The sequence below is a fragment of the Neophocaena asiaeorientalis genome, unplaced genomic scaffold (assembly GCF_003031525.2).
Source record: "Neophocaena asiaeorientalis asiaeorientalis breed wild unplaced genomic scaffold, Neophocaena_asiaeorientalis_V1.1 scaffold240, whole genome shotgun sequence".
NCBI classification, from domain to species: domain Eukaryota; kingdom Metazoa; phylum Chordata; class Mammalia; order Artiodactyla; family Phocoenidae; genus Neophocaena; species Neophocaena asiaeorientalis.
The window spans coordinates 3,852,089-3,867,603 of NW_020185331.1; the positions used below are offsets into that span (position 1 = coordinate 3,852,089).

The 15,515-nt window shown below is 50.6% G+C and overlaps 1 protein-coding gene across 4 annotated transcripts in view; it reads left to right on the top strand.

Annotated features, from left to right (window-relative positions):
- Positions 1–15,509, top strand: part of PAX2 (paired box 2) — a 79,978-nt gene extending 64,469 nt beyond the window's left edge. For 2 of the 4 annotated variants that reach the window (XM_024735035.1, XM_024735037.1), the window contains 3 exons: positions 12,323–12,424; positions 14,698–14,784; positions 15,283–15,509. In XM_024735035.1, the coding sequence (XP_024590803.1) occupies positions 12,323–12,424; positions 14,698–14,784; positions 15,283–15,404 (311 nt within the window). In that variant the 3' untranslated portion in view covers positions 15,405–15,509. Of the gene's footprint in view, positions 1–12,322; positions 12,425–14,697; positions 14,785–15,263 lie in introns of all 4 variants that reach the window. The other 2 variants (XM_024735036.1, XM_024735038.1) reach the window with 1 other exon arrangement.
- The last annotated feature ends 6 nt before the right edge of the window (positions 15,510–15,515 follow it).

Genomic DNA, 15,515 nt, shown 5'->3' on the forward strand with positions numbered 1-15,515 from the left:
GGAGAAGTGGGGGAGGGGTAGGGGGAGGGGGGAGGGAATGATTTTTCTACACTTAGGCCAAGATCCAATGTTTGGATTAATGGTGCCATTACCCGAGAAAGGGCTACAGATTATGCTCATTCTTAAAATGTTTTCGCTGGCAATTAAATGGCTGCAGTTATTGATCTTTGTTGATTTTACGTCCTCCTAATTTGCATAATCTATTAAAGATGAATGATTCATGATGTGTTTATTATGGGGATGAACAGAATTTGCTGGAGGTACTGTCAAGGTGAGAAACAGGGCAGTGCCCAGAGACTTCATGGATCATATCAGGAATGGGTCCAGCACATTAGCCTTTGGGCCAGGAGTTTGCCGGTAGCGGTGAGCAGTGATGTAGAGAGCAGACCAGAGAGGTGGATTTCAGGTGAGATTTTCTAGAAAGATGTTGGCACCTAGAACTGGGCTCCAAGAATAGCTGGGATATGGGAGGGGCTTTTGGTGTATTTGTAAAAATTGCCCTCCAAGATTCTTTAAGAGCTTATTTGGTTGGAGAGTATGAAGGGCTTTGGTGGAGGAGGAAAAGGGGGGGCACTTTCCGGCAGGTGATTCTGGCCAGGTATGTGCTACAGGTGAGAGAGCAGGAGGGCATCCTGTGGTCACAGCCTGGCTTGAGTGTGCCAAGGTGTTCAAGGAGCCCTCTTCATCCCCCATATCCTAAACCCCCAGCTCATCTTCTTCCCCAGGGACAGGCAGCTGAGGCTGCAAACCTTTGGGAATGAGTCCTGAGGAAACCAGCCCAGGAAGCCCTAGCCCAACCTGAAGAGCCGACCTTATTGATATTCCTGCCACCTTCTGGCACTGGAGGCTGATTTCAAACTTCACCAGCCACTTGATACAGCTGTTCCACAAGGTCAGGACTGAGAGGAGAGAGGAGCCTGGACTATTGTGTAGAGGGGAGAGTGGGGCCCAGTGGGCCAGGACACAGCTAATCACTTTGCAGGCAAGGGTGGCTGCCAGAGGCCGGGGCTTGGCCCAAAAGCCTCCCCTCCCCACCTTCTCTCATGGAACCAAGGAGAGAGACTGATTTTTCTGAGTAGTGTTTGCAAGTTCTGCTGAGATTTTAATTTCACTGCATCACAACTCAGCAAGCTGCCAAGTCAAGCTGGTTATTTAAATTTATCACCCTTTCCCTTCCGCCGCTGGGCTGCTCTAGCTCAGCAGCATCTCTTCTCTCCAGACCACTGCTCTAGGCTGCTGGTCTGGAACAGAGCCGAGTCTCTCCTAAGTGATAAGGAAAAGGGGACCAACTAGATGAGAGAGTGGGTGGGGGGCACTCTGGCCCCAGGATGCCTCAGGTTGTCTGGCTGTGGCTGGTACCTTCTACCTCCTTCTTACCCTTCCAAAGGACCCCACAGTGGGCTGCCATCAACCCCTCAGTGGTCCCGCAGGCCTCTGGGTCAGGGCCTCTTCAGTGAGGACTCTGACTCCAACTGTGTGCTGGTGCCTTCAAGTCGCCTGTCACTGGTAGAAAAGAGCCCCCCTTCCCCATAGCCTCCTCACCTTGACTCCTCCCTTCCTGTGCCTGGCCAGCTCTGCAGCCATAGAGGGGACCTTGGCAGTGATGTTGATCTGGGAGAATAAGATGAATACTAGTTTCAGGAGTCCCAAAGTCACTTGGAGATGCTTCTGAGAATTCTGAGAGTCCCTTCACCTGGAGAAAATCCACCCTGATAATGAGAGCGGGTTCCCTGCCCTGGAGCCCAAATGGAACGAGACAGTGCTGGAGGAAGTCGGGGATGGTACAGCGGTTCTCCATGCTCACTCTAGAAGCCGAGGGATGCACCAGGCCCCAGAGCTGCTGCACCAAGTGAGCAGGCTTCACTGGCCTCTGGTGAGGCTCACTGCCGAGCACTGGGAGAGCTTTGTGCAAGTGTAGTCTTCGCCATCCTCATTTTAGTCCCGGAGGGGTTACAGAGGAATGAGATTGATATCTAGAAACAAGGCAGGCTAAACTCACCAAAACACAGCTGGATAAACATAACAATGAGAATTCTACCACACAACCAAACCTCACCATCTTGTGCAAGAAATAGAGGGAGACCCAAAGCCAGAGCAGACTGAGAGGCTGCTGGCATCACACTGGAGGCAGACCCTAACTGGGGGAGGCTGGGGTTGTAACACACCAGACAGAAAAGATGACCTTAGGCCCCAAAGAAGCAGGAAACTAGAAGTCAGCATTCCCCTGAGTAAGCCAGGGATGGAGCAGGACAACGCTATCTATGCATGGGAAACACACAAACTCATCCCAGGGGCTCAGGAAAGCAAGGGAGGGAAAATAACGTCTCCACGAGAAATGGAGACCCCCAAGCCTGACCCTGAGTCCAAATTTGTACCATGAGGATGTGGCAGGAACCCCCAGCTAAGAACTTACATAAAAACGTGGCTAGGATAGTAACCCACTTGGAAACCCCAGCAGGAACAAGGGCAAACCTTCCTTGCAGAGACATTCTACAATCCAGGGCACATGGGACTCCCACAGGAAAAAAAAAAAATCCATCACTAAAGATGAGCTCACTATAAAAAAGTACACACCTCATATGAATACAAACTGTCATGAGGGAGAGTTAGCAGAAGCAATATACAGGACAGTTAATACCCCTAAGAACTAGAGATAATAGAACAATCCAAAAACAACTATAGTGTAAGCATGTTTAACATTCTAAAAAAGATAAAAAAGAAGTATGTTTTGTGTTAATCACAGATCTTGATCCCACATCCCCTTCCCCACCACTGCTCAGCAAATTGTCAGATAATGGAGATCTTAAAGGGCAGAGAAGGCACCTATAGCACATTGTTTTGGGACTCGGAGGCGTGGAAAGAGAGGAGCCCCAGGCAGCCCCAAAAGTAGAGCCTCTCCCCTGCTTATCCAAGTTCCCAGACTGCTAAGTCTCAGCAGAGAGTCTTCCCTTTTCTTTGGAAAAATGTCTGAACATTGGAGCACTGTAACAGGGACAGTCCATTCCTCCCTCATGGGGGAAAAAAAAAAGCCTTGTCAGCTTCCCCATCCTGGTGGGGAGAAGGTGGTTTTATTCAAGAGCTTGGGAGAAACTTCTCTTGATGCCCGGAGACTGCAGCTCTGCCGGAATCTGTAGCTAAGATCCGGGAGGAGATGTGGATGCGTCCTAAGAGGGGAGTGCCCACGGTGGGGAGAGAGAGCAGGAGACGGGGGTCTCCTGGAAGTTGGCAAATTTGAGCAGAGGTGGAGGAGGCCAGTAAGGCAAAGTTCAAAGAAAAGCAGGGGCTGGCCCCCGGGGCCTAGAGAGAGTCGTATGGGCTCGGCTTCTGAGAAAGGGCTGCAGACTCTTAGAAGTTCAGACTCCTTACCCACATCTAGGATGGTTAGTGAAGTAGCCTTTTAGCAGACAGAGGTGTGGACCCTGGGAAACCCTCCTCCTCCTGCTCTAGGAGTCCTGAGGACTTCTAGGAAGTGCCTCTTTCCTGTAGTTAACAACCCCCTTCCAATGCACTGCATTTCCCTCCATAAAACAAACAGCTTAGCCCTTGGCCAGCCTCTTGGGGGAGGAGAGGGCAATAAAGGCTGAGAAATGTTTCTGAAGGAGGCTGGGAGTCTCCTAGCCTTGTCTGTCAGCTCAAAGCCCCTGATTAGCTGAGGAATTTAGGGCACAGACATCAGAGTTCCTCGCCAACCTTGAAAGGAGAGGGCTAGGGCAACTGGCAAGTCGGAGAGCCTGTCGCTGTGGAGGCCAAACCAAGCCAGAGGGCTTCTCCTCAGCCGAGAAGGCCCACTGGGAAGAGGCTAGCCTCCTCCAAACATCCCTGAGGCCTCCAGCCACATCCCCCAGGACCTCCAGCCCCCAGACCTCAGCTCTGATTTAATTATAGGGGCATTTCCATAGCAATGAGACATTGACAGATAATGTGGGTGCCCTGGGTCTGCAGCCTAGGGAGTCACTGGATCAGGGCTCTTTCCCTTCCTTCTTTATCCAGTCCACCCCTAGAGGGAAAAGATATTGCAAAGAAAAGACATTAATTTACTCTAGGACTGGGGGAGTCAGGTCAAATTTGAATAGAACAAAAGCTGTGCCACCACAATCTCCAGCCCCAATTCCACACCCATGTCTGTGCCCACCAGCCATCCCAGCAGTGACGGGCTTCCCTCCCCAGCAGGGTGCCTTGGGCAGAAGCACGTGAGGCTGCTAATGGAGCTACAGAGGGAAGGAGAGGCATGAGGAGCAGGAGGAAGGTATGAAGGGTACCCGGGCATCTTAGCAAAGATGTAGTTCTGTGGTCTTCTAAGCTGAGCTCAGCTTTGACCCATTACCTTGGGCCTTACCTCTTGACTCCTTCCTTCATTTCCTCCCTCTGTCCATGAGACCCAAAGGCTGAGCACGCCAAATGGACTGTGCTTGGCCCCCCACGGCATGGTCTCACTAATTCATTTAGAGATCAAGGAGAGAGGACAGTTTGAATTTGAATCAAAATATTTTTGAGAAATCAACGAGCTTTATTTCAAATGCATGTAGTAGCCAACTACAAAAAAGTGTTGCCTAGTAGAAAGCACTGGGCACTGTTTTCACGGATGGCTGGGTTATAGGGAAACTTTCTGCTGCTGTAGATATTTAGAGGTGCCTGGGGTGTCCCAAAGGAGAGTTCTCCAAAGGGGGGGTCCCCCAGTACTAAGCCTGTTTACTCCATTATTCGGCACTTTCTAAGAAGAAAAGGTTGGCTACGTAAAAGTGAAGTCAGCCAACCCAACCTTTTCTGGATGACCAGAAACCCTAAAGAGGGGTGTCCCAGTGAATGTTACAGGTATGTATTGGGACCAAGGGCTCAGAAATGTCCTGGTGGCCTCAGAGTCACCTAGGTAAGACCTAAAAGCCTGTTTCCCCCGAGAGCCAACCATCCGGAAGGTGACAGGTAGACAGACCTCCCACCCTCCTCAGGGTGATCAGAGTCCTTCCTTCCCCTGCTCAGGACAAACAAGCCAGCACTTTTTCAACCCTGAGCTTTGGGAGGCAAAAGCCCTGCCACTATTGTTACTTCAGAGAGGGCTTTGCATGCCTTCAGCCTGGAATGCTCCCCTCTCCTTCTCGGGGGCCCGCTGAGCTGGCGGGCAGGGTGGAGGAAATCCTGTGGCAGGCTCGGAAAGTAGCCTGATGCTCCGGCAGCTTAAGTGGCCGTTTTCCTTGGGATTAGGGTTTCACTTACACAGAGCGCCTGAAAAACGCTGCGCTTTCGGAAGGATTAGAGCTGACAATTCAGTGCTCTCAGAGAACAAAATAAAGCCGGAGAGGAACTGGGAGACCTGGAGTATCGGGAGACTGTGCAAACAGGCTTAACCTCTGCCCACCCAGCACGAGGGGCTCTGAGCCCATCAGTGAGCCTGGGCCCAGCCTCCAGAGTGCCAGCACCTGCCCAACTCCAGTCTTCCTCTGCCACTTTCTAGTGGAGCCAGAGAGGGTAGCCTGGGGAAGTGAACCACGGAGAGGGCTGGGATGTCTTCCTCTCTCTCCGAGCCTGTTTCCTTCTCTGTAAAATGAGAGGGAGTAGATGAGAGGATAGTCAAATTCCCTTTCAGCCCTGAGAATGTGATTCTCCCCAGCACTCCCTATCCTTATCCCACTCTCCTGAGGCTGCAGCTCCATCCATGGTCCAGCTGAGTTAGAAGGAGCGCCTCTTGTGGGGCCCTAGGCCAGCAGGCTACCGTGGCCCACGAAGGGCTGCGTGCTGGGAGAAGGGGTAGGAACAGCATGACTGGTTGTATCCAGTTGGTTGGCTGTCGAGGTGTAGACCTTACTGAGCCCACATAGATCTGGGCAGCATCCCTGCCTAGGACACACCGGGGACTAAAGGTCCAGCTGTGGGTGGGAAGTGAGATCGGCTGGGAGTGCAGCCGCCCTGAGCTGCAAGCACAGCCCCGTCTGCCGGAGCCCAGGGCAGGCCAGCCTCGGGATGCAGAGCTATGGGGCCAAGACAGAGCCTGGGGCTGGGGACCCTCATACAGGCACCTCTGCCCCCCCAGGAGAAAACTTCCGGAGAATTTGGAAACCCGGGAAATAAGGAATAAAATGAAATATGTGGAAAGCTCTTGCCCTCTCCTTTCAAAGCATCTTTTACAAATTTAAAGTTTGTTACTTTGATGTATTCTGTGTAACTTGGATTGGTCATAAAGGGATCATAATTGGTGTAGTACATGTAAATGTACAGTATATTTAGGCAGTAATTACAAATTTAATAACTGTATTCTTGGAAGTATTATAAATGTTTGTGTCAAATTCAGGCACAGACTGCCAACCTTGAAGCAATCTAATGTCTTCATTTTCACGACCTTATGAGAAGCAGACACAACTTGAGGTTAGGATAGTAAAACAAGAGTTATGTTTTTCGGCCTTAGGGTCCTCCATAGTGTCAAGTGGATAGCAAAAGTGCTCATTTTCAGAGAAAGATACTGAGGGAAAGCATCTCTAAACTGATTGAATATAACTTTTACTGTATAAATCTGTGTCTAATAAGTCTGTTGTCCGGCCATCACTGAACTAAAGCATCTCTGCTGCTTTGGCAGCTTCCTTTTTATTATTTCCTTGGTCTCCTGGATGCTGACATTTGCCTTACTTGAGATAAGCCTCCCTACCCATCACATGTTATTTGACTGTTCTTTGTATGATCCGGTTTATTGGTCCAATTCAAATAGTTTCAAACAAATCAGTGTCTTTCTTACACCAAAAAACAAAGTTTCTTTGGTCTTTTTTAAGCACTGTTTATTAATCTTTGTGTCATGAATACTTTTGAGAACATGATAAAAGCCATCTAGGTATTACATATATGTATCTGTAACATCACATGTATAGTTTTATATGGACTCCCTGAAGCACATCCATGACATCCTACAAGATCGGTGAACCCCAGTTTAAAAGCCTTGCTGTAGAAAATGGAAGAACCTGAAACATGCAAGAAACAAGAAGCAACAAGATGTTGTGTTATAGGAAGGATTTGCTTAGCATAATCCCAGGTTACTTTCCTGGACCGAATACCTATCTTCTGGGTCTACATTATTTGAGAATGTCATTCTAGAATCCATTCCCAAGTATACGGCTTGTTCTGTAGTCCAGGTCCTGTCATCTACTGGCTGTGAAATCTTGGATATAATACTTAACCCCTCCGAGTTTCAGTTTCTCATCCGTAAAATGGGGATTTAAAACAGAGCAACATCATAGGTTGATATGGGGATTAAGTGAGATAATATATGGAAAATATTTAGGACAGTGCCTAGCCTGATAGTAGGTGCTCAGTGAATGCTAGCTAGTCTAGGTGCAAGTAGAAACACAACTCTGCCCTTGGATCCTAAGACCTGAAAAAATAGCATAAATTATCCGGTGACTAAAATTTTCTTAATAAAGTCTTTCACTTTGCTTTTCTCTGTACTTGTAAAAGGAACTGCACTTAGATTCTCCGAAACAGTTGATTTGATCTGGCCCGTTTGGTAAGGAATGTCTGACAAAAGTGCACTGTCTGATTCAGATGTAGTGATTGCTGTAGAAATTGGCTTTAGAATCTTCAGGGACTTCTGCAGCTGAACTGAGAAGACATCCTCATCCAATACAGTACTTCTAACACTTCTGGGTGCTTTAGATTCTCAACTACTCCTGTTTCTTGAAGAGCCTCTTTGTTTTTCAGAAAACTCTCCAAAGAGATTGATACTCCACCCCATGGGATTTTACTACAGACTTTCAGTGTCAATATTTTATTCTTTGTGTCCTGTTTTTCTTGCCTCATCCTAATGACAGCAGTGACAATATGAGATTTTGCTTGTCAGATGACTTCTTTTTCCTTTTCTTTGGCTCTTTTGGGGAGTATCTGACTTCATGTTATCATTAAAAGACAGTGTGGTACAGACCTAGCTTCACACGTTGGCTCTGTCAGTTACTAGCTCTGTAGCCATAGGAAAGTCACGATGCCTCTCTGTGCCCCCATTTTCTCAACTTGAAAACAAGGAAGTGAGACTGATCATCTCGAAGGCTCTTCCATCTTTAAAACTTTGTAATCTTAGGAAACAATTATCCAACAGGAAATGCCCATCCTCTTGTAGTATGTGGGTTTTTATCCATGTGTAATTCTTGGTGCTGCTTTCATGTTCCTAGCATTGTCAGTGAGCAAAGCAAATGCTTTACTGCTTCCTATCGTCTGTCAGATGACATATTTCATAACTGATGTATTCTGATCTGAAGCTATTTTTCTCCTCTTTCTGCACTTTTACCTGTTTGCTTGAAGGAGGTGGCTGTGCTGTCATACAGTTTTAGAGTCTGTCTCTGCTCCTCTTGGTCCACCCATCGGTAGTAATGCAACGCCCAGTACTCTGTCGATTCTTCCTTGCACAGATTCCATTACCCATTCATATTCACTCACTAAAAGAAGTTTGCTCGCAGAATGCTGCTGGGCAAATGGTATGACAGTCTTAGTAATTTGAAAACTTCCTGCAGTGTGTGCTTTCTATTATTGACAATGGTGTTCCAGAAGAATATATGGCTCTGGCAAGAGTTTGGTCAATGTGCTCCTGTTCTTCAGGTGTCACCTGTGTGCTGATGAAGCCATTGAGGGTGCTTTGTATGCAGTGGCTTATACCTTTGTTGGCTCAGGGGTCCTGAACGGGCACCTCTTGGTAGTGATGCTGTACTGATGTTACAGAATCCAGTGATACTGTAATGATGTTACAGAATCCACAGCAGCAGAATCACAGCCGTGTGCTTGCATGCTTTTTCCTCATCATACGTCTCTTCTCTCACACTTAAAAAAATGCTTGAATAGCACTTCCCAGATTCAGTTTTTAAAATAGAATTTGGAAATGTGTCTCTCAATCAACAGTTCTGTGTCTTTCAGCAGGCCAAAGTTTCTATCTGCTGGAAGTTGGACCATTTGCAAGAGAAAGATCCAGTGGAAATAAACACTGCAAAAGGGGTGCCTCCAGGTAGCTGGAAACACCTTTCTAGTCATCCCACATTTCCTCTTCTCTCCTGAAGCTAAGTAAGGGATTGTGTGACACAACCTTAGAGTACAAGGAATTTGTGTGTGAAAAGCTGAGGGAGCTATGCAGCTGAAAATCAGAATTCAGATGCATTTCAATTCCTGTTTATTGAGAAAGAAGCATCCTTCTCTTCCTGACTGCTTTGTGGACATTAGGATCACAAGACCAAGAATTGGATTTCTGTATTTTTCTATTCAAAACTTCTACATCCTCACTAACTCTCCTCTGTCTTAGGCCTTTTTTTTTTTTTAAATATATTTTATTTATTTATTTTTGGCCGCATTGGGTCTTTGTTGCTGTGCGCGGGCTTTCTCTAGTTGCAGCGAGCAGGGGCTACTCTTCGTTGCAGTGCGCGGGCCTCTCATTGCAGTGGCTTCTCTTGTTGCAGAGCACCGGCTCTAGGCGCGCAGGCTTCAGCAGTTGTAGCGTGTGGGCTCAGTAGTTGTGGCTCACGGGCTTTAGAGCACAGGCTTAGTAGTTGTGGCGCACAGGCTCAGTTTCTCCTTGGCATGTGGGATCTTCCCTGACCAGGGCTCGAACCTGTGTCCACTGCATTGGCAGGCAGATTCTTAACCACTGCGCCACCAGGGAAGGCCCTGTCTTAGGCCTTTTTTGACAACGAAATGCCATATTATTAATCTCTCTAGGAATTGATAGATGTTGCTGACTTGTCCACTTGAAGTCCTCTCCACTGAGAGATGGTCAGGAGGATTGTACATTTAGTTGACAATAGAAGTCAATGAAAGAAAACCCACACAGAGCAAACACAGATTCTCTCTGCTATCTCTCTGGGAGTTCAAAATGATCTCTTGTTTGACAGTTCTACCCTGTTGTTTGTTCTTGAGTTTTAAAATATAAGATATTAGCTATATTAATAAGTAGAGAGAAAATCATTCTGTTGCATGATAAAGCTGAGTCACATCCTGTGAGTCCCTCGCTTTCATCATCCTGTATAAATCTTTCATCATCTTATAAAAATTCACGATCCATTGTTCAAATTATTTGTAGAAAAAAAGCAGATTCAAACATTTACATTTTGCCCAGCTTTTACCTCTTCAAAGGACACCAACATATATGAAACAGAAAACAATACAACCCACCTGGAATTGGCTATTAAGTCCAATAGAGTGATAGAGAATTAGTCAATACGTTTTTATTGAGCATCTACCGTATTCTCAACTGTATTACAGAGCAGAAGACAGGGCCTGCCCTCCATTTGATTATGATCTGTTTGAGGAGGAAAACAACAGGGCTGATGTTTCATGAACTGTAGTGACGTGGTAAACCATGGAGCACAGACACTATAGAAGTTTAGAAGAGAGAAACTTCTCCGATGGGTAGAATAGTAGGGGTTTTAAGCCTTGAGCTTATAAGGGAAAGAAAGGGAAACTATAGCAAGAAGAAGAAAATGAGGTGGCAAAAGCAGAGATTTCACAGCATCCAAGCCAGTGAAAACAGTCACACTAAACCAGAAGGGGTGAGAATCAGAGCTGAGAAAACTGGGTGGGGAAGAGTACCTGGGAGGCTTTGAACGCCTGGCAGAGTGCAGACTGCCTGAGAGACACCCAAACTCTAGACTACAGAGAATCCATGATGGCTCTTAAAAGGGAAGTGATGTGATGAAAGCAGTGTTTCATGAGGGCTAGCCAAGCAGCCATGTGAGGCATAGACTGAAGGAGAAGAATGTGGAGGCAGGGAATACAAGCAAAAAAACTGTTGTGGCAGACCAAGGGCAGGTGCTTAGGCGCTGAGCTGTGGAGGTGGTGGAGGAAATGAAGGTGGGACAGAGGTAACAGATATTGCTAAGGAGAATTGACAACACCCAGCGACTGACTTCAAAGCTGGGCGTGCTATGTCAAGAACGACTCCAGAGGTTTTGGTCTGATGGTCTTCAAGTAGGTCAGTAGAACTGACTGAGGGGAAGGTGATCTCTTTTATTCCTGTCAGGGTTGAGGTGACAGTGGGACAGCTAATGAAAAGGTTCACAGGCAGCTGGGAATGCAAAAGCCTGAGCTGCATCCCTGTCTACTTAGGGAAGGATGAATCATTCAGATGTGTTAAGGTAGTGGTGAGGAAACTCACACGTTTCAGGAAAGTTGGAGGTGAGGTCGACTTTAAGGGGAGAGTGGCAAGGAGAGAGAGAAACGCTTTGGAATAGCCATCGGGAGGATGAGGTCTAGGGCAACTGATGAAAAGAAAGTGGGCCAGAGATGCCTAGTTCTTGCCTTCCTTCAGCCACACCTCTTCCCAGGGTTGGACAGAGGCACTAGAGTGGGAGAGTGGCACTGGCTGACGAGGAGTGTAAGGGAAATATGGAGAGGAGAAAGGGGACCCAGGACCCAGGAAAGGATGAAGTAGTCTCTAGGGCATGGAAGTATGGGAGAGGACAAATTTATTGTCATTAGAGATTGGAGCATGCTAAATTGCAAAGAAGGCGGTGACCGCTTCATGGCGATGGAGGGGGCAGGCAAGGAAGGGGGGCCGTTCAGGTACAGCTGTGTTCCAGAGATATCTGTGGACCATGGGTATCTCCCTAAGATTGGCTCGCTTTGCCTTCACTCCAGGATACTAGGAAAGCCCTTCCTCCCACTCTCCACACTCTAGCTAATAGACACCTCCAGGGACAGAAGTCTAGCAGCTAGTGGGGAGAGCAGGCTTTGCTCATTGGAACTTGATCTGATCCATTTGCACTGTTAGCTCAAAGCTCCTGATTTGCTTCAGGGATGGTTTTCTATCATTTAAATGCCATGAACACTGACAGCAAAATAGCCCACTGGCTGGTCCCCCACTCTTCACACCTGCCAGGCCCAGCACCTGCAGCTTCACTTGGAGAGGACAAGGAATACCCATCAGCTCCTGTACAAGTGCTGGTGGGGTGTCCTCCAAGCCTGAAGGAAAGATGGGGTGTTAAAGAGGGGAGAGGTGAGCAAGATGATAGAGGTCCATTTGGCTACTGGATAGACCACAGCTGAATATCTCGCTGGGAAGGAGGAGTAAAACCAGGTCATCTCCCTCCCTTCTCCATCTGGGTTTGGGCTACAAAGAGACACAAGCAAAGGCAAACACACATGCACAGAGAGACACACAAAGAGCTACACAGAGCAGAGGTGCATACACACAGCTGATCATAGGACATTTAGGTAAGCTTAGATACATGTAAGGGCACACCTGGACCTTCTCATTCAGGTGTGCCCCTACATGTCTGCACTCAGCGCTTTCTTTTCCATGGAGTACCCTTGTGTGAGCAGAGGCAGGCCCCTCTCTTCCAGGCCTCACCCCTTCCCCTTTGTGTTTTTCCAGGTCGTGACATGGCGAGCACCACTCTGCCTGGTTACCCCCCTCACGTGCCCCCCACTGGCCAGGGAAGCTACCCCACCTCCACCCTGGCAGGAATGGTGCCTGGTAGGTGACAATGCTGCAGCTGCCTGATTTAGTGGGAGTAGCTAAACTGTGGGTGAGCTGCTGAGTGGTCTGTAGTCTGAGACTGGGGCTGGGGGAGACCCAACATCTCCTCCCCTGCAAACCACTGCTGTTCTATCCCTCTCTCTCCCTAGAGGCTGCAGCCGGGGTCCCTCATCCTCCCTCATGAGTAATCCAGGGAGGGAACTTGCAGAAGTGCTTGCAGTAGTGTGTGCACCCTTCTGTACGTCCTGGCCCCTCCGCAGTGCCCACCTACCCCAGTCTGTGCCCAGGAGCACGCAGCCTCAGCTCCACACTCAGTGCCCCAGCCCACCCCCAGCCAGCTGACACTGCTTGGAAGAGTCTGCCCTGGTTTCCATGGAAACTTGGAGCCAAGAACCATTTCCAGGGGCATGTCTGTCACTCAGACAAAGCCACCCTGGTCCACACCAACCCACAGGGAAGACCAGTGTGGAGAGCCGACCCCACCCCAGGGAGAGAAGGGAGTTATTCCCTAAGGAAAGAGGAACAGAAGACAGACTGTGGCAGGAACCAGAGAGACTGGCTTCAGAGAGAGACAAGCTGGAGCACCTCCACATCTCCTGAGAGGAGCCCTGGGCCCTCATTGCTCCTGGGGGTTCTGACCCGTCCCCATCTGAGAGGAGCTGGGTTTGGGCTGTGTGGATCAGAGAGACAGAGGCCATATTTGGGGTCTGGTGACTGCAGCTGGAGGTTGTGCTCCCCCCAACCCCTCACCCCAGATTGGGAGCTGGGCTTGAAGCCAAAGAGAGTTGAAGTTCCTATTCACAGAAGCACCAAAAAACTCTTGTCTTAAAGAGGATGAGACTCACTGGGCCTGCTTCCTGTCCTGCTGGCTGCCCTCTGTGTGCCCCTTCCCTGAAGCTCAGCTCTCATGCGGGGGAGGATAGAGTAGGGTGACTGGCCCCATTCCTGGACTGTTCATTCAGGGACAGCCCCTGGGTAAGCAGAGGTGGATGTAGGGGGCTGGCCAAGAGGGAGATTGCTGCTGGGTGTTGTAGAATAGGGGATGAAGGGAGTTAGAGGAACTGGGTAAGGAGAGCTGCTGGTGTGGGTGAGGGTATCCCTGCCCAGATTTGGGGTAGGGCAAATGAAAGTGTTGGGTGTCAGGAGATTCTTCAGGGAAGGTTCCAGCAGTGAGCAGGTGGAGGCTGGAGGAGGTCTGGGAGAGGCGGGGGTGAGGGAGGGGGGAGTCTGCAAGGGGATGGGGATGAGGGGAGCCTCAGAGAGCTCATGGTGGCAAGGGGGGAGTCGTTAAACAGAATCTAGTGCTGATGAGGAAATTACACTTGTTTCATTAGCGATGGGGAAGGAGATAGCTCAGTTCCTCTTGGTCACAGTTGAGCTCAGAAGCTCATTATCCTGCTGCACGCATGCTTTCCCTCCTCGTCAATAAACAGGCTTTCCAGTGGCTGCATCCCCCACCCCCACCCCAGCTCCCTCTCCGAGAGGGGCCCCTTCTCCTCTACTTAACCCGCGGTTAGGGATCACTGTAAACAGTCTGGGGTCATCACACAGGAGAAAGGGCGAGGGGGAAACCCGGAGGCCTGGCCTTTCTCCCGCGAAGGGAGGGAAGCAGCTTCCGACGGCTCCCAGCCCACGGGGCCCTCCGCTCACCGCTTGAGAACCGGCGGGCAGTCCACCTGCCTCCCACCGCCTCCTTCCCCTGCTGCGTGGCCCACCTATCAAATCTCTAGAGGGAAAGGAGGGAGGGGGGTGTTTCCCAGCAGAGCCCCCACCCCTTGTACTGGCACCATGCTGAGATGCCATTCTCAGGACTTTCTGGGACAAAGTGTCCCGAGGGCTTGTCTTCGCCACCCTCCCCCGCTTCCACCCTATGGGGCTGTGGCTCCTAGAACCAGAGTTTCCACTAAAGAGAACCTGGCCCCCAACGCAGCGGCGTAGGCGCTCCTGGACCCGGAACAAACCCTTCCTGGGTGGCCCGGAGCGCCTCCGCGGGGGGAGCCACAGGCGGGCACCAACCTGCAGTTACCTCCACGCCGGTGTGCGAGGCGGGTCGGTGCTTTTGCGCGCACACGCATACACACACCCCATGGGCTCCCCCCATTTGGACCAGGTGGATTGTTCCGCCTCCACCCTGCCGTCCGCCCGCAGTGGGCATTACCCTGCCCGCTGCACCTGAACCTCGGAGAGACGGGGGAGGCCGCTGGCTGGGCACGTCGGGTCCGCTCTGGCGTTGCGTCGTGTCTGATTCCCACTCCCTCGCCCTCCCGCAGGGAGCGAGTTCTCCGGGAACCCGTACAGCCATCCCCAGTACACGGCCTACAACGAGGCTTGGAGATTCAGCAACCCCGCCTTACTAAGTGAGTACGCCACCTGGCTGGCCGGCGGCTCAGCGCTTCCGTCCGCCCGCCGGCCAGCTCGGCAGTGCTTCCGGACGCGGGTCCAACTCCCCGCGACCCGCCCTTTGGGTGCCCAGCCGGGCAGGCTCGTTAGCGCAGCACTGAGGCCCCGGGATCCCTAGAGGACGCCTGCGCCTCCCGCCCCTTCCTAACTCTCCCCTCCGCTCCCTTCCCCGTCGCTGGGAGGCTCTGCGCCGCCCCCACCCTCGGGCCCCCTGAAGGTCCGCAGTCGGGCGGCGGCCGACACCGATCGGGTCCCTCTCCCACCCGGTGAATGCAGCTCTCCTGGGGGCAACCAGCCCCGCAGCCCAGCCAATGCCTCCCTGCCCGGACCCTGCTAGACCCCAGCCCGGGGAGGTCTTTGCTTTGCTTTTCTTTCCTTTTTCGTTCTCCTGTTTGTCCTCTCACCCAGCCCATTCTTCTCCTGTGTTAACTTCCAGGTTCCCCTTATTATTATAGTGCCGCCCCCCGGGGCTCCGCCCCTGCCGCTGCTGCCGCTGCCTATGACCGCCACTAGTTACCGCGGAGACCACATCAAGCTTCAGGCCGACAGCTTTGGCCTCCACATCGTCCCCGTCTGACCGCCCACCCCGGAGGGAGGGAGGATCGACGCGACAAGAAGCCTCCCGGCCACCGCCCCAGACCCACCCCATCCCAGGACCCCTACAGCCCTTCACTTCACCCCGTCGAAG